General features: G+C 42.7%; 1 protein-coding gene across 1 annotated transcript in view; it reads right to left on the reverse strand.

Annotated features, from left to right (window-relative positions):
- The window catches only part of ccdc82 (coiled-coil domain containing 82), a 96,365-nt gene extending 82,087 nt beyond the window's left edge, over positions 1 to 14,278 (reverse strand). Inside the window, exons 1-2 of the mRNA XM_041199488.1 lie at positions 13,991 to 14,278; positions 1,706 to 2,268 (exon numbers count right to left, since the gene is read on the reverse strand). Of these exons, the coding sequence (XP_041055422.1) occupies positions 1,706 to 2,263 (558 nt within the window). The 5' untranslated portion in view covers positions 2,264 to 2,268; positions 13,991 to 14,278. The remainder of the gene's footprint in view (positions 1 to 1,705; positions 2,269 to 13,990) is intronic.
- Positions 14,279 to 19,370: the final 5,092 nt, after the last annotated feature.

The following is a 19,370-nucleotide window of genomic DNA, read 5'->3' on the forward strand; positions in this document are numbered from 1 at the left end:
AGAGATGAGGTGAGACTGGCTGCCCTTGACATCAAGGCAGGGTTTGACCGAGTGTGGCATCAAGGAGCCCTAACAAAACTGGGGTCAATTGGAATCAGTGGGAAAACCCTCTGATTGTTGGAGTCATGCCTAGCACAAAGGAAGATGGTTGTGGTTGTTGGAGGTCAATCATCTCAGCTCCAGGACATCACTGCAGGAGTTCCTCAGGGTAGTGTCCTAGGCCCAACCATCTTCAGCTGCTTCATTAATGACCTTCCTTCCATCAAAAGGTCAGAAGTGGGGATGTTCACTGATGATTGCACAATGATCAGCACAATTTGCAACTCCTCAGATACTGAAGCAGTCCATGTCCAAATGCAGCAAGACCTGGACAGTATCCAGGCTTGGGTTGACAAGTGGCAAGTCACATTTGCACCTCACAAGTGCCAGGCAATGACCATCTCCAACAAGAGAGAATCTAACTATTCCCCCTTTGACATTCAGTGGCATTACCATCACTGAATCCCTGACTATCAATATCCTGGGGGCTTACCATTGATTAGAAACTGAACTGGACTACCCATATAAATACTGTAGCTACAAGAACAGATCAGAGGTTAGGAATCCTGCAATAAGTAACTCATCTCCTGACTCCCAAAAGCCTGTCCACCATCTACAAGGCATGAGTCAGGATTGTGATGGATGAATGCAACTCCAACAATGCTCAAGGAACTTGATACCCCCAATACAAAGCAGCCCACTTGATTGGCATCACAACCACAAACATTCACTCCCTCCAGCACCAAGAAATGAACTGGATTAGGTGGGTCGCGAAGTGGTGACCGCATGTATGATGGTTTTGGCAGTAATGAGAGGCAGGGACAGCACTGGGATAGTAATACTATGGGAAAGAATTTTACATTCCCCTGCCAGTGGGTTTGTAGGCAGTGGGTGATCATAAAATTTCTTCAACCACCTTCTCACTGGGCAGTGTCCAACCCCGACCTCACTGTAACTTTACGATTGGACAGGAGAGGCCTAGATGTCAATCCTTACGTCAACTGAGTCCCTTAAGTGCCCAATTAATGACTACTTAAGGTCCACTTCCTGTCCAGCCTCAATTTTCAGGCTGGTAGGAGGAGTTCAGAGGCGGGGGAAGTCCGGAAATAAACCATGTTCAGGCCTTGGACAGGAAGGGCTCGGGGAAGGAGCGCCTCCAACAGCAGTGCCCTTTTAACATCGGCAAAGCACCCCTGCTCCCTGACCCCTGCGGGGGCTCCCTCGCCCTCCCGGCCTCTCTACCAACATCCCCACTCCGTTCGGACTTATGTCCCCTCTCCTCCCTGCCCTGAGACTTACCTGGTCTTGGATTCCCAGGGCTTAGGCTCCGGCACTGCAGGGACTAGAGAGCTGCCGGCTAACCTGATTGGCTAACAGCTCTCTGAGACAGGACTTCCTCTCGAGAGAGGGGCAGAAGTAATGTCTCCAGCCAATTAGGATTTGGTGTTAGGATGATCCTGCCATCCTAAAAATCCTGGCCATGGAGTTGAAAGCATATGGTTCTTGAATGGGGAAGATATGGGGTTTGAAGCACAGTTTGGAGTTGAACAGAACTTAAAAACTGTTCAGCCTGGAACAGTGAAGAGGGAGGATGGAGCCTGGAACAGGAAACAGAGTATGCGGTGTTCGTGAGTCTTTTATTTATAAATTATTGTAGAAAACAAACCTCAAATAACTCACAGCTACCACTGGTTGTACAGTGAGGCTGTTTCTTCTTTGACAACCGTTCAAGCTCCATCTGTCGTTTCCTCTTTCGAGCAATTGTGAGTTCTTTCTCTGTTTGAGAGACATCTTCAATTTTTACACAGGAATTAGTAACAGAAGTTCTCTCCTCCTCACCACCTTCATCCACATCCTGTATATAAATACGACGTGAATTGCCTTTTAACTTCCTGACTGGTTGGCTATAAATTTCACTATCTGAACTGCTGTTACTGTCTGTCAATAAGTTGCTCAAACATAAGCGTTTCCTTCGAATAACGTTACCCTCATCTGAGCTGTCTGTTTTATGGGCTGTGTTCTGCATTTCTTCATTGTCTGAGGTACTGCTTCTTGGCTCTTCATCATCACTCTCCTCATGTGAAGATTCCTCTTCCTCATCCGTATCACACAAAAGAGAAACTGAGTCCATCCGCGTGCGCCTTCGGTCAATTCGTGTTTTGGGTAAACATTGTGTTTTGCTGGTTCTTGCTCTTGTTTCGTATCGAACTACTGCAGCTGCCATTGTTTCTGATTAAGAAGAAAACAGGGATGGTATGAAATTATAAAAATATTAATATCAAGCTTACGATATCTATTATTCGATACTATACACCTAGCTTCCACATGCTTGTCCTATTGTATAACAACATTCCCTTCTAGGCACACTTTGACAATTAGCTCAAAATAAAACAGCAGCAAATCAGAATCAGTAGTATGGAAGGTAAAGATCTAGAAAACTGTCAAGGAGAAACTACACAACTTAGGCAAATAACTGATTCCAGAAGAACACAGCAATAAACAGTAGATAAAGCACATTTCACAACTGATATCTGTTCATTTCCTTTTTTTGTGGCTTTGAATAACTGTTTTTAAAGCTTTTTATACAATAAGGAGATTTTCCTGTTCCTCCCAATCAGCATGCTGGACAGAAGCAATGTAGTCTGCTGTTCCTAACCAGGAACAGGAGCACTGAGATCTATATTAGCTCACTGCCCTGAGGCGGATCCATCTCCTGCACAAGTCTAGAAAAAGGAGCAAATGTCAGCATGCAGGTGCAGACAAACCTCAGAGGTAAGGACCTTTTATCAAGGTCAGCAGTTAGAAATCCCCGATTACTCTCAAAACTTTCAGGAGAGTTATTTCATAACAAAAACAGTTATTTAATTAAAAGGACAACTTACATTTATGCACCTCTTTAATATAGGAAAATGTTCTAATGCACTTCGCAGGAGCATAATTAGACAAAAATTATCATTGAGTCAAAGGAGGAGTAATTAGGAGAGTTTCTCAAGGAGGTAAGTTTTAAGGAAGATGCAGGGAGAGGTGGAGAAACAGAGAGTTAGTGAAGGAATTCTAGCTATAATGCTAAACGACTACAATAACCAGTATAAATTTCATCACATTTCTACTTCTCCGTGGCTCTGAAGAAAGGTCATACGGACTCGAAACGTCAACTCTCTTTTTCTCTCCAAGATGCTGTCAGACCTGCTGAGTTTTTCCAGCATTTTCTGTTTTTCTTTCAGATTTTTTTCCTTCAGAATTCATGGAGGTTTGTAAGGCTGGAGGAAGTTGGAGAGGGACGGAGAGGCAAGGCCGAGGAAATATTTGAATATGAGAATTAGAATTTTACAACTAATACATTGGTGTTCCAGGAGCCAATGAAGTACTGTGAGCAGCAGGCTGATGGGGGTGAGTGGAATTTGCAGCAGAGATTTGGATCTGCTTGATTATGCGGAGCTTTTAACTGCAAGTCTTTGGCCTGCCCCAGGGATCCTGCAGGCTCTTAGTGACAGGCCACAGTGTCATGTTTCATTTAGCATTCTGACATCACAATGCCAAGTGAACACTCCTCCAGGACAAAAACAGAATTACCTGGAAAAACTCAGCAGGTCTGGCAGCATCGGCGGAGAAGAAAAGAGTTGACGTTTCGAGTCCTCATGACCCTTCGACAGAACTTGAGTTCGAGTCCAGGAAAGAGCTGAAATATAAGCTGGTTTAAGGTGTGTGTGTGGGGGGCGGAGAGATAGAGAGACAGAGAGGTGGAGGGGGGGGCGTGGCCGCAGGGACAAACAAGCAGCGACAGAAGCAGACCATCAAAAGATGTCAACGACAATAGCACAACAGAACACACAGGTGTTAAAGCCAAAGTTGGTGATATTATCTAAACAAATGTGCTAATTAAGAATGGATGGTAGGGCACTCAAGGTATAGCTCTAGTGGGGTATTTTTTATAATGGAAATAGGTGGGAAAAGGAAAATCTTTATAATTTATTGGAAAAAAAAGGAAGAGGGAAACAGAAAGGGGGTGGGGATGGGGGAGGGAGCTCACGACCTAAAGTTGTTGAATTCAATATTCAGTCCGGAAGGCTGTAAAGTCCCTAGTCGGAAGATGAGGTGTTGTTCCTCCAGTTTGCGTTGGGCTTCACTGGAACAATGCAGCAAGCCAAGGACAGACATGTGGGCAAGAGAGCAGGGTGGAGTGTTAAAATGGCAAGCGACAGGGAGGTTTGGGTCATTCTTGCGGACAGACCGCAGGTGTTCTGCAAAGCGGTCACCCAGTTTACGTTTGGTCTCTCCAATGTAGAGGAGTCCACATTGGGAGCAACGAATGCAGTAGACTAAGTTGGGGGAAATGCAAGTGAATTGCTGCTTCACTTGAAAGGAGTGTTTGGGTCCTTGGACGGTGAGGAGAGAGGAAGTGAAGGGGCAGGTGTTGCATCTTTTGCGTGGGCATGGGGTTGTGCCATAGGAGGGGGTTGAGGAGTAGGGGGTGATGGAGGAGTGGACCAGGGTGTCCTCCATCACTCCTCCCTCCCCAATCCCCACCCCCTTTCTGTTTCCCCCTTCCTTTTTTTTTTCCAATAAATTATAAAGATTTTCCTTTTCCCACCTATTTCCATTATAAAAAAAACCCCACTAGAGCTATACCTTGAGTGCCCTACCATCCATTCTTAATTAGCACATTCGTTTAGATAATATCACCAACTTTGGCTTTAACACCTGTGTGTTCTGTTGTGCTATTGTTGTTGACATCTTTTGATGGTCTGCTTCTGTCGCTGCTTGTTTGTCCCTGCGGCCACGCCCCCCCCCCCTCCACCTCTCTGTCTCTCTATCTCTCCGCCCCCCACACACACACCTTAAACCAGCTTATATTTCAGCTCTTTCCTGGACTCGAACTCAAGTTCTGTCGAAGGGTCATGAGGACTCGAAACGTCAACTCTTTTCTTCTCCGCCGATGCTGCCAGACCTGCTGAGTTTTTCCAGGTAATTCTGTTTTTGTTTTGGATTTCCAACATCCGCAGTTATTTTGTTTTTACTCCTCCAGGACAATTAGGCAGTAAAGAAAGAAAAAAAGGACTTTGATTTATATAATGTCTTTCCTCAGGACTTGCCAAAGCCAATGAAGTACTTTTGTACTGTAGTTACTGTTGTATATTGGAAACATGACAACCAATTTGCACACAGCAAGGTCCTACAAACAGCAAAGAGATAAATTACCAGCTTATCTGTTTGGTGATGTTGGTTGAGGAATAAATGTTGGCCAGGGCATTGGTAGAATTCCACTGCTCTTCTTCAAATATGTCACAAGATCTTCTACACCCACTTGAACAATCCTCATCTTAAAGACTGTACCTCCAATAATGTAGCAGTCTGTCAATGCTGCACTGAGATGTCAACCCAGATTATAGGTTGCAATCCTGAAGGGGGATCACAAATGAAAGGTAACAGTGCTATCACTGATTGGCACAATAAACCTGTGCCTACTGTAGAGGAAAACACAGCTTGTCCTTCTCTGGGAATTCTGGAGTAATGTGAAAAAGGCAGAAATCCAGCAAAATGAATTCTAACCCCTTTCCTGTCCTTGTAACAAGGACGCTCCCTGAGGACACATGTCAGGAAAATTAACTCCAGTGTAACATTGCAAAACTTTGAGGCTCCAGCTCTCCCATGTTGTGGCATTCTTAAGTGTTTCCCAGGTCAAAGTCACTTTGATGCCAGCACCTGCTTAGACACAATGCACTTTCCCTTTAAGAGGTGCAGGTAAGCTTTAAGTGATTCTAGTCAATCATGATATTGGTCCCTTGCTGATGCATCCAGCCAATGAGCAGCTTGGTTAATGCTGTTTAGATAGTGAAACATTGAAATGCACCGGCACCAAAAGGTTGGCATGCTGCATGTATTACAATCAACGGGCACCATTTTACACCATTTTCATGGGTATTAGTGCAGGTGACAATTGTCAATATAATCAATGTGCTTGATGCACACTGGAACATTAATAATTGCAATATCATTACAGTAAAGTAATACTTAAACATTCTGTATTTAATAACATAGAAAATCCCATCTCCAGTAGCTCCATTGTGTGCTTTTATTTTAAATAAAAATAATAGATAGCTGGGAGCTATTATAAGGTATAATCTCAGTTTCTAATGATGCCAAAAACAGCAATGCTCAAATGCTTTTCACATGATCTGAAGCTCAGGAAGTTCAAGGTTTGAGATTATTCCATTTTGGGTCTCTTCAATTTAACTGAAATCATCCTAGCTTGTGCATTCATTTTCCTGAAGTATGTTAATGGCCATAATGAAGGATTAATCACTGCAAGTTCATTGATAATCCAGTGCTCATTAACAGTAAATTGTTTAGCAGACATAAGCATGGTAAAACCCCATCCCCAACCTCTCTTTCCTCTCCAAAATCCTTAAATGTCGTGCTGCCTGCTGAATCCACAACCATCTTTCCCACAACTTCATTTTTGAACCCTTCCAATCAAACTTCTACCTTACTGCATTATGAAGCAGCACTTAGCAAATTCACAAATGACATCCTTTGTAATTATGACTGTGGTTAACTATCCTTCCTAGTGCTTTTTGATTGGTCTGTAACCCTGGGTGTGGGTTGATCATTCTTTTCTAATTTTTCTCCTTTGTCATCCAGTTGGGGATGGGGGGTGGCAAGTAACTGCTCTCACCTGGTCCCATTCCTTTCTCACCTGTTGGAGCCAGGAAATCACCTGCAATGGCTTCTCTTCCTAATTCCACCCCAAAACCTCTGGGGTTCCCATGGGAAACCATCCTTGGCTCCCTCCTAATTCTCATCTACATGATACCCATCGCCAACATTATCTGAAAACACATCAGGTTCCACATGTACACTGATGACAACAAGCTTTACCTCACCACCATGTGTCTCGACACCTCCAGTCTCTAACCTGTCACACTGCTTGTCCGACACCCAGTAATTTCCAGAAATTAAAATAAGAAGACTAAAGGCATTGTTGCTACAAACTGCGTTCCCAGCACCAACTAATGGTAACTCATTGAAATTGCACTGATAACCAATAGTGAAGTGATAACATTCAGATTTCCTTCACAACCAACAGTAATACATTACCTCACTGAAAGTCTATATGTAACTGGTAGTAATTGGTGTAATCAATGCTCTCTTTAAAACTTAGTTGCTGTGCATAGCCCATTTTATTTTAGTACACAGTCCCTTTAAACTTTTTTGCACAACTGCACACACTTATCAATCCTATGCCTACTTCTCCCAATCCTGGCTGTGGGTCAAGAGGTGAGGAGGGGAGCGGCTGCAACCCTGTAGCTTCGGGGGACCAGGATCAAGTGACGAGTCCTGCGGTGTTGGGGGCTGATCAATTACTCTTGGATAAAAACAAAAATAAAAACAAAAAAACTGCGGATGCTGGAAATCCAAAACAAAAACAGAATTACCTGGAAAAAGTCAGCAGGTCTGGCAGCATCGGCAGAGAAGAAAAGAGTTGACGTTTCGAATCCTCATGACCCTTCGACAGAACAGTTCTGTCGAAGGGTCATGAGGACTCGAAACGTCAACTCTTTTCTTCTCCACTGATGCTGCCAGACCTGCTGAGTTTTTCCAATTACTCTTGGTCTCCGGGTGACCAGCTACAGCAACACTCTGCTGAGGCAGTGTGGTGGTTGGCATGCAATGGCCACCCACATTAAAAAAAAATTCATGCACTGGCATCTTCCACTCATCAAAATGAAGTTTGAAATCTGGACTGTCAGGACTCCCATGGACAAGCCCAACAGTGACTGATCTGAGTGTCGCACCACCAGCATAGCTCAGGAACTCAGGCATCTTGACATCAACGTTGCTGCCCTAAGTAAGGCACATTTTGCAGGAGAAGGCCAACTGAAGGAGTAAGGTGGCAAGTCCACCTTTATCTGGAAGACCCTTACAGAAGAGGATCAACACTTCCACAGGCTGGTCTTTGCCATCAAAAGTGATCTTGTTTGGCGCCTCAGCGACTCCCCCTGTGAGATAAGCGAGTGTCCCATAACTGCCCAGCTCACCCTAATGAAGAATCAGGATGCCACTGTTATCAGCACGTTCGCTCCCACACTTGAGGCAACAGATGAGGCAAAAACAAGGATTTAACACCGACCTTGAGCAATCCCTAGACCGAGTTCCAGCAAGTGACAAACTGATCCATCTTAGAGAATGTGGAAGGTGATTCCACTGAATCTGAGACAAATACTTGAGACTGGATGTTGTTTCCAGAACAGGACTGTCAGGATTCAGTTGTGCGTAAATTACTAGAAGGTTATGGAAAGAATCTTGTGGAAGGTGTGATTGGCAAAGAAGCAAACTCCAACAGAGTCCTTCACCTGACAGAATGTCTGGAACATGACCTTGTCACAACTAACAGCCTGTTCCACCAGTGAGACAAGCACAAGACTTCATGACAACATCCACAGACCAAACACTTGCACCTGCTTGACAACATCATTGTTCAAGCAAGGAACTGCAGAGATGTCAACGTCACCCACCCCATGACAGGTACCAATGACTGCTGGACCAATCACTGCCTTAACCGAGCTAACACCTCCATCAACCTGGCTCCCTAACAACAGAGGCAACAGAAGCAATGCCACAAGAAAATTAGTATGGAATGCCTCAAAAGATCCCAACAAATCGGCCCTTCTCAGTCAGCACCTCACTGGCAACCTCTCAACCTCCAGTCACCAGGAGCCACCGTGTGCCTATAATGCCGGGTCGAACCTAAAGTTCACCCTAACAAGCCTGCGAAGAGGCCCTAGTCCTCTCTACCAGGAAACATATCTGGTTTAATGAAAACAACCTAGAGATATAGGACCCAATAAAGAGTAAGTGCAAAACTTGTGCAGACTATAAACTTCACCCCATCTCAAGAGAAAAACTGCAGTCCTATAGGCGTAGGCAACAGTATAGCATAAAACCCGCAACATAAAGAATAATGGGTTGAAAGAGCGTGTGAGACCCAATAACTCATGGACACCAACAACATGTATGGTTTCTAATTGCCTTTGAGCTGGTGGTGATGGTTGCCTCAGGTTTAATCCAAAGTATCATTTTGCAATGAACTCCTCACAGCAGGGAGGTTGGGTTCTTGAAATGACACATGAGCATAGATTTCTGAGGAAGAAGATGAAGATAATGACAAATGTGAACAAATTATAGTGGTCAAAAGGCATTTTAGTCCTTTGATGAATGTGTTCATTGTGGGCCCATTTTAACTGTTCATGCTAGAGAGTTTTTGCACTTTAACTGTATGTGGAATAGATTTAACATGTTGCCTTGATTCATTTAGTAGTGAAGAGCAATGTAAGGTTAAGGAACTGATTGAGCATTCAGAATGACCAGATGTTAGCTTTGATATTTTGGTGTTAAATACTACAATGAAACACCCTGAAGTAGAGAATGTTTTACGGGCAAATAAAACATTGAAAGAATTAAATCTGGAGAAATGTGCACTTCAGTTCCCATCCTTAGGCGACCCAAAGAACATGAAACTAGTTATTTTTAGCGATTCATCACATGCTAATCTTCCGGCTGGGTATTATAGTGCAGCTGATTTCTTAATATTTCTTATGGGTCAAAATGAGAAATGTTGTCCTTTAGCTTGAGAAGCTAAGAAAATAAAAAAAGGGCTGTTAAAAGTACATTAGCTGCTGAACCACTGGCTCTTCTGTGGCAGAGTATATGGGATTATATGCGTCAAATGTTTTAAGTCACATTCTTTACAATGTACCTACTGAAGATGATACACCCATTGACTGTTCTATAGATAATTACTTACTGCGGGATAACGTACTCTGTATCTAAAGTGTAGTGAGAAAAGGTCACTGATTCACTTTGCTGGCTTGAAACAAATGCTGGGGGAGAAAGGAAATCTCTAAAATTGATGAAAGACAAAACTGTATTTATAAAAAAAACACTTGTACAAAAAAATGGTTAGGGACCTAAAGAAGAGCTGAATTGCAATGTAATATATTGGACAGAATATGGGGGTTTTTGATTTCATTTTTTTGGAATTTTACATATAAACTCTAACTTTTATTTAAAGAGCTAGAAGGGAATCTATTAATTGCAAATTAATTGTGTTTAATTATGTGCAGACGGTGGGCACTCACTGGGGATTTACATGAATGTCTATAAAAAAACAGACTCTTCGTTGTCAGCTGTCTCCCGATTTGGGGATGATGTCTACTCAGGTTTGTGAGCTTCTGCCATGATCTTCTTGTGACTGAAGAAGCCGATTCTCAAACCACATGGGCACATAAGCAGGATGTCTGACAGGTATTGTGCTCCGGAATGCAAGATTTGTTTCCTTTTCTTTCCTTTTCTCCTGCTGCTCTGCCTCATCATTAAGACGTTGTGACTCAAAGCAAGATGCAGCTTGATGGAACGATAGGTAACAAGCTCCTCCCAGTCATTAATGTCAATGCTGCCATGCTTCAAGGAGAGATTCAGACAGCTGTTGAAGAGTTTTCTTCATCCTTCCTGGAATGTTGGCCATTTGAGAGTTGAGAAAACAGGATCTGGCAAAGGAGATGCTTTTTGGCCATCTAGACACAGTGTCCAGTCCATCAAAGTTGATTTTGCAGGAGGTTTACCTGAATGCTTGTGGAGTTAGCTTCAAGAAGAACACTAGCATTTGTTCAATGGTCCTCCCATTGAATCCAGAGGATGCAGCAGCGGCATCCATTGCTGATGGAATTTCTTTAGCGCTCTTCTGAGTCACTGATACACGGTCCAAGTCTCACTGCAGTACAGGAGTGTGGTGATGACAACTTTTCGAAACACGAGAACTTTTGTTGACTTGTGGAGGTCTTTGTTGTCAAACACCTACTGCCATGGAGCGCAGAAGGCTGAGCTGGTGCAGTTGATCCAGTGTCGGATCTCCTCATCAGTGGTGGCCTTTTGAGAGAGGTGGCTGCCAAGGTATGGCAAGTGCTCAACATATTCCAGAGTCTCCCCTTCAACATATATGAGAAGTGGAATATTTGGTTGACCAGGTTAAGATATGAATGTTGTTTTGGCAACATTCAAGGACAGGCCAAGTTCCTTGTATACGAGATCAAGAGTAGCTTGCAAATTTCCTGCAGAGTAGGCAACGACACTGCAGTCATCTGCAAACTGTAGATTAAGTATATCTATGGTGGTCAGTTTAATTTTAACACAGAGGCAACTGAGGTTAAAAAGTTTTCCATCTAGATGGCATTTAATACTGACACCAGAGGGCAGTTGATCTTTGGTGAGGTGAATATCCACTATCAAGTAGATTGTAAATAGTATAGAGGCTATCACACAGCCTTGTTTGACCCTGGTCCAGATTTTGAAGGCATCTGTTTCAGTTCTCCCACTCAAAACAATTGCAGTCTTATCATCATGAAGCAATTTCAGGATTGTGACCAAATTTCTTGGACATTCAAATCTTTGAAACACAATCCAGAGCACCTCACGATTTACTGAGTCAAATGCGTTGGTCATCGACCAAAACTGTGGAGGTGCATGCTTGTAATGTATAACTCTGTAAGTATATGTAAAAAGTGTACAAAGATCGGTTCCAGTTCTATCCTTTACCAACTGGCTTTCTGAAAAAGAATGCCTTTCTAGCCCAAAACCTCACATCTCCTAACTTCCCATAACTACCCCCAAGCCCCCATTCCTCAGTCTCCAACAACCAGACTCAGAGCCCCTATTCCCCTGTATCTATCTCCGACACCCCGAGATTGCATTCCTCAGTCTCCGTGACTCCCAGGCCACCATTTTTCAATCTCCACCTTTCCCCTGAGCTTCTATTTCCTAATCTTCCTCTCTCCCCCTCAAACTCTTATTCTCCAGCCTCCATCTCTCCTCCGAGCCCTTATTTCCCAATTTCCATCTCTCCCCTCGAGCCCCCAATGCCTAGTTTCCATCTTTCCTCCTGATTCCCCATTCCCCCTTGATCTTCTCTTTCCCCACTTTCAAACATGCCCCTTCCCCACAATTTCAGAGTTCTCATGAGTTCAGGCACTCCAGAATACTGACATACAAGGTTCCTGAGCCTTGACTCTACAGTCTCCTGTTGACTGCATTCCACATGGCCGAAATTCTTTGCAGCGCTGGTTGGGTGATGTCACTGAACCTGAGACTTGCACAGCAGCCTTTATCATCACAGAGCAGGGGTGGGGGAGAGGGGTGTACTACGGTGGAAAATTTACATAGCTGATCTCCATGGTTACTGCCAGTACAACTCGGGAGAGGTGCCCATGATTCTGGGAAACTCCTGGTCATTCCTGGAGGTTTTGGAACTCTATTTTGCACCCAAGGCTTTCATCACTCCACCACTGATGCTTAAACCCTATATTCTTGAATTCCCCCCCATCTCCCCACTGTCGCCAAACCTCTCCACCACTCTTTTCTCCAATAAGACATTTCCCTTTGACCAAGTTTTTGCTGACCTGTCAAATTTTGTTTGATAACACTCCTGTGAAGTGCCTTACAAAGTTTTAAGGCATTATATAAATGCAAGTTGTTATCATTAAGTTATCTCATTGAAACATACAAAATTCTTAAAAGACAGGGTAACTGCTAGGAGGATATGCACTCTGAGTTGGGTGTCCATAGGTTGCCAACTTTTTTTTTTTATTCATTCATAGGATGTGGGCATTGCTGGCTAGGCCAGCATTTATTGCCTATCCCCAATTGCCCTTGAGAAGGTGGTGTGAGCTACCTTCTTTAACCGCTGCAGTCCATGTAGTGTAAGTACACCCGCAGTGCTATTAGGGAGGGGGCTCCAGGATTTTGACTCGGTGACTGTGAAATTATATATTTCCAAGTCAGGACAGTGAGTGGCTTGAAGGGGAACTTCCAGATGGTGGTGTTCCCATCTATCTGCTGCCCTTGTCCATTTTTACTGCAATTAAATGTATTCCTGAAGGTTTCATCACATGACTTTCCCCCACATTCCAGAAGATTAATTGCCAAATTAGATGATACTTGACTGTCAGTCAAACAGTCTGTTTTTCCCCCCTTTTCAATATTTTTATATCTGGTAAAGAGAAATGTATTCAAAGAAAATGATTAAAGAAAATCTTTTTTAATGTCCCAAGGTTTTTTTTAGAATTGCACACAGGTGTGTCCTGGAGATTGATCTTCAATCCTGGAGACTCCGAGCCAATCTTGGGGGGGCGGGGGGGGGGGGATTGTTGTCAAACCTAGGTGTCTAAGATGAGGGGTCAACCTCAGAATGAGGGGTTGGTCATCTAGGACTGAGATGTGGAGAAAGTTCTTTAATAAAGGGTTATGAATCTTTGGAATTTTCTACCTAGAGAGTTGTGGATGTTCTGTTCAAGATCAACAGATTTTTGAATATCTAGGGCAGGACAGATGAGGATAATGTGGGAATGTGGAGTTGAGGCAGAAGATCAGCCACGATCTTAATGAATGGTGCAGCAAGGTTTAAGGGCTGAATGGCTCCTCCAGCTCCTATTCTAATGTTCTTTTGTACAACGATGGCATGAACTGCAAGTAAAATTGGTATAATTTGTTCATTGATTTCACTTTTAATTAATTGACAGTGAATTTTTGATGTTCTTTAAAACATTTTTTTCCAAGCAATACCTGTGACATCAGGTTGCTGTGTAGCAGTAGACCCTGATTTGTTAACTTTCTTTTAACCAGCTGACCTGCTGAACATCCAGAGACTTAGAAAGAGCTCTGCATTTTGCTGCTGAGCCAGAGTCATGTCAGTCACTACGGCCCCGCCCCCAGCGGAGTGTAGCCATTCTGGGGCTGCCCTGGGATTGGCTGGCGGGACCTGGAGCTTTGGATATTCACAGAGCAGGTCAATCTATAAACCTTTGAAAAAAAGGAGGCGGGATGATTAATCTTTAAAAATGTTCTCTTTACAAGCGTAATTGCTCCTACAGCATCTACAACCAGTAATCCTTGAACTCACCAGGCGAATGTCTTGCTCCAGCAATGGCTCCTCAGATTTCAGTTTATTAAAGAAGGATTTTGGCTCTAGCTTTTTTTCTCGTTGAAACAGCAACAACACTTCCGTTTCTGCGCCTTTCCTTTTGCCAGAGCGATCGTCGGTTTGTGTTATCAAAGTTAACCCGCCTTTAATCATGGGTTCAAACACGCCCAGTTGTTTTTTTTTCAGTTTCAGAGGCGGGCGGGACAAACAGTTACACAATGAAATGAAAGTACCGCCCGGCGAATACCAAACGTTGGGGGAACTGAAGTCGCATCTAAAATGGAAGCACCCATCAGCAAAATGGCCATTGGCAGCTTTCAGTATAAAACTGAAAGTAATATCGCTTGTTCCAATGGATTCCGAGAAACCGCATTTGCAGACGTACAGCTGCATGATATATAGATTCCACCCATAACTTTGCGATCATTTCATATAACTCGAATAAATGTGGCAGAAAATTCAGATTTTTTTTAAAGTGTAATACTTTCAAAACGTTTGATACTTGGCACATACAGCATCCCAACATATTTTCTGAAAAGACTTCTTCAGTAACTAATAGCTATATTGTCACTTTTTTCTCCAAAAACAAGAAGTAATAGCTATTCCTCCCTTCAGTTATTTTCAGCATATACGATTTTTCTTTGACTACCATAATTCACTTGCAGAGAACCTGCTAGACATTCACCTGAGTTGTAAATAGAGCCTTCTGGGAATATCAAAATTGGTTGCACAATGTGATTCTCAAGAAATTGCACAAATTGTATTTTCAGTTTCCACCAGGGCTGATGCAAGAGTATTAGGTCCCTGGACAAACATTCAGCTGTGCCCCAACACCGACCGTTAATTTTCAAAAATGAATATTGTTTATTAGTGTGAATAAAAGCTCTGTATTTATAATTACAGATTTATTTTCCATGAAAATTTAGAACATTATGATACCAATTGTACATTCTCATTGTTCCACACTTTTCACAGGATGTGTGCCAGAAGAAATGCACATTATAAATGTAATATGGCTTCTGAAGCAGTAATGTTTTTGCAACAGTTATTAGATAATTTTATGTGCAATTTACACAACCAATAATCATTACGATAGATTGGACTAGATTAAATTACGTTCTTTGATATTGTTCACTGGTTTGCAGTTTTGGAACAGACGTAAATGTACAAATTTGTTAAACTTGCATAAATAGAATGAGAAAAAAATATGAAATTTTGGTAAAGATTGTAATGTAAATGTTCTGAGATGGCCCTTCTTATTGGTGGACTTTATGTGTGGTACTTGGCTATTAGATGTTCTGTAGTCATACTCTGGTCCTTGCTTAACACTTGTTTATTAGTATTACATCTAAATAGGTTACAGAGTAGGCACGTTGCTGCTAGGCATGGTGTTCCAACCTCTCTCTCGAGAAGCTAACACATGACTGACTGATGTCAGTGATACATCACCATCTATGCCATACATCAGCAGATCCTATCTGTTAACCCTTTATACTATACCTTCCCAATGTACTATCAAATTTTCAACAATATGAAACTATATCTTTAACTATTCGCTTTACATTCCTGTAACTCCTTTTTTTACAACAATAGATTTTACCAACCTCCAACTCCTGTTCTTCCCCCTCCCCAAGTCACAGTCCTGAAGGATTTAGTCCACAGTATTCTTGGCCCTTTACAGGGAAGACATCTTGGAGATATGAGAGTTTTCTTCTGCATCTAGGAGGACATCAACAGAATATAACAGTAAATTAGCAGCACCGCTGGAAAGCAGAGTGTAGGTTTCAGGATGACTGAACTGCAAGGAAGATGAAGACCTTTCAATGAAACATTGATCCAAGAGAGAAGAGTGAAGAGCATCGACCTGTGGGCTCCGCGGGAATAAAAGAGAAGAACTCAGGACACTCTGAGAAACTTGTTGCTCCCTCAAAGCACACAGGGAAAAAACTTTCAGAACTGGAATGATCTTCAACTCCAGGGAAGATTGTCACAACTGCATCATTCTCTGCTGCATCAAAGACTGAAAAGGTACTGAAGATCTGAGATTTCAATGAACCTAAACAGCAAAGGAGAAAACAACAACATTCCTGTAAACCTTTCAAGAAAAGAAGAAGAGATGATTTCCCCATGATTTTTCTGCAGGACTACCTATTTTCTGTAGGCAGTGGTAAGAGAGCCAAACCTCTCTGTGTGAGGCTGCTCCACTCTGGACAATAGGAAGAATTGTTGAGGATATGAAGACAAGACACACCATCTTCTGCAATGAGACAAATTCCCTGTAGACAAATAACCCGAAGACAAGATTGCTGTACAGGATTCGGCAGCTTTAGAAATGCTAACGATTCTGCCGCAGCTCCTGTGCTAACATACAGCTCTTGAAGGAAGAAGACTTTCAGCTGGAACTGAAGCATGGGTTTTGCTTGGCTTTCATCCCTGGAAGCTACCAGCTCTTTGGCAGTACGATCCTCTATGGACTATGACATGGAATCAGGTGAGGCATTCTCTATGGAAATCTCTTCATGGACAACAAGAGATAGACCAGCCAATATTGTCAGGAAATGGAGATAGTTTAAGTAAGTTATATTGGTATTTGTAGGTGTTAGGAATGAGTTTTACTTTAATGTTTAAGTTTGATTTGTATTTCTGCATCTGTGTGTTAAGAAGAGGTCAAGTTGAGTTTTAGTTTCACTTTAAAAAGTGCTTGCATTTCTAATGAGAGTTTTACGACCGTAAGCTAAGTTAAGCAAACAAGAATAGTGAAAAACCAGTGCTGTTGCCTAGTTCCAGAAAGGCAGGTCCCTCGCATAGACACACATGCAGAAATCTAGAAACAGAAGTTCTGATTTGGAAGCTGTTGGAGTTCAGTTGGTTTTGAAGTCTAAGTAGAGCAACCTAGAAGGGACAGATAGCCAGTCCCAAGCTAAAGTTGGTTGAAAGTAGCTCCCAGGTGAATGGAAAGGGGACAGATAGCCAACCCCAAGCTAAAGAAGAAAGTCCCAAAATCCAGGAGAGTGGAACAGGAGAAAGTCCCAAGCATTCCTTCTAGTCCGCGGAAGGACAGGGACCTGGAAAAGGTCTTGTTAAGTGAAGTTAAGAGAGAGGGGCAGAGAGAATGGCTCCAAGCTTCATATTTAAAAAGACAAAAGTTGCAGAAAGCAGATTTAAAGCGAGAACAGCTTGAAAGAAGCAAAAAGGTGCAAAGAGACAACTGAAGGTCTGTAACTCTTTGCTGTGGGTATGTGAAGCAGTGGTACTCTTAACAGCTGAGTCAGTGAAAGAGAGTTTGTGGAAGACAGCTCGAATATATGTGGTGATCCAGGGAAGCAGATCATCAGAAGGAAAGTTCAAAACCCTAGATGTGAACCCTTGTGGAAGGCACCTGTGAGAAAGCGTCAGTTTGGGACAAGATTCCAAAGTGAGTTGTTGGATAGTGGAGAGTGGAAACCCCTCGTGCGAAGGACGGAGTTTAGTGAGACCAGCTGGCTCATGGTGGGATAAGTGTCTGGGGGGAGAGTTGAGGAGAGATCCATAGCATCTGTGTGAGGTGGTATCTGTGACTTGGTTTCAGAGTATGGTATGTCTGACCACAGGTTTAAATGAGATTACATGGACTGTGTGCCTACTTTGAACATTAGAGTATAAGATAGCTTTGTAACTTGTGTTATCCTTACAAATCTGTATATATATGTTAGAGTTATAGTTGTAGGTGAAGGAGTATTGTAATATAGTTAATCTTTTCTTGTTAAATAAATGTTCTTCTTTCGTTAAACGTTCATCAGCTGATTTCTGTGATTCTGTTCAATAGCCCCTCTCCACGTATCTAAACAAAATAATAAAAGTTAGGATCCATGAAGCTGGGTTCCACCCTGGGATCAGGCTTGTCCAGGGGTCACCGTAGCTGGGATCATAACAATATATTGGTAGGTTCAGTGGAACAAGGATCTGAATGCTGCGCAGCTGCTGGAAACACAGCTAACTCCTCTAAAAAGACAACAGAGACTTCGTTTAGTGCATCTATTGATTGAAAAAACAGACCAACCTCTAGGACCTCATCCTCCAACAGACCATTCAATGACTCTTTCCTTATCACTTTCTTTTGGAAAGAGCCAATTCAGGCCCAGCAGGTCTTCATGTAGATAGTCACTGCCTGCTGCAGTGCCTTCTGTATCTATCACCTCTGGCCTAACTTCATGAAGAACTGAGAGATTCATAACTTCAACCTCCACCCAGGGTCTAGTGGATGATGTCTCTGTGAAGGAAAGGAATTTGCTGCAGGCTGAAATTCCACTGGTTCTAAATAAAACAGTAAAAATTGTTCCATGAAAGACATTAGGTTGTTCAAATGCTGGACAACATCTGCTTTTTCTAGGAGCTCTAGAAGCATGCCAACATCACGATTCAATAAAGATGTATGTTGATTGTGACGAATGTAGAGAGAATCAAAGATCTGTCATCCACTTGTAAAGAACAGGAGCAATAATCCTGCCTTTAAACGGAAAGTCTGTGCCACCTGGACATTGTAATTTGATGTCTGATGAATGAAGAAATGTTGGCTGTAGCCAGTTGCTATCATCAGCAGCTCCAGTATCAGCTTTAAATGTGGTATTAAAACATTTAATTTGCAATAGTCTGGACTAACTTCCCCTAGGAACTCTGTAATTTTGTCTTTATCTTGATTTCCAATTTCAAGGATGGAGTGTGTTTCATATACTTTATTGTCTTTTACCTCAATTAAAGGTGTTGGATTTGCAGAAACGCTTGAAATGTCCAGTTTTGCCACACTGGAAGCATTCCGTGCCCCCCTGGTAGGCAGTCCTGGCGTCTATGTTGGTTTCTTGTCCCTCAATGCAAGCATCTCAAAATGGACACCACTGTGGAGTTTCCTGCCCTTTCGCCCAGTTTGACAGGCTTTCTTATGGGTGATGAAGAGTCACACTGACTCGGAACATTAACTGTATTCCTCTCCGCAGATGCTGTCAGACCTGCTGAGTTTTTCCAGCTATTTTTATTTTTGCTTCTTATGAGTGGGATTGCTGCCTGTGGGCCTACCCAGTTAGCTGAGTTATGTGCTTCAGAGTTACATCAAATTATAGCCCTGTTTCTTTCTGTAAGCTCAACCCGCCTCACATACTGGATAGTTTGGTCAATAATGGGGCTCTGTGGCAGGCTAAGTATGTGTTGAAGGCTTGAGGAAGTCTGCAATGGATTCTTCGACCCCCTGCCTCAGGAAAACATTGTCTGCTACTAGACCCACAGCACAAAGGAATAAACAGGCCTGATTCTGCTGCTCTTTATCATACAATCCCAACGCTGCCTAATATCTGAGGAAGTTTTTGTTCCAAAATTTCCAGCTCTGGCC

Source organism: Carcharodon carcharias, chromosome 11, assembly GCF_017639515.1.
Source record: "Carcharodon carcharias isolate sCarCar2 chromosome 11, sCarCar2.pri, whole genome shotgun sequence".
Taxonomy (NCBI): domain Eukaryota; kingdom Metazoa; phylum Chordata; class Chondrichthyes; order Lamniformes; family Lamnidae; genus Carcharodon; species Carcharodon carcharias.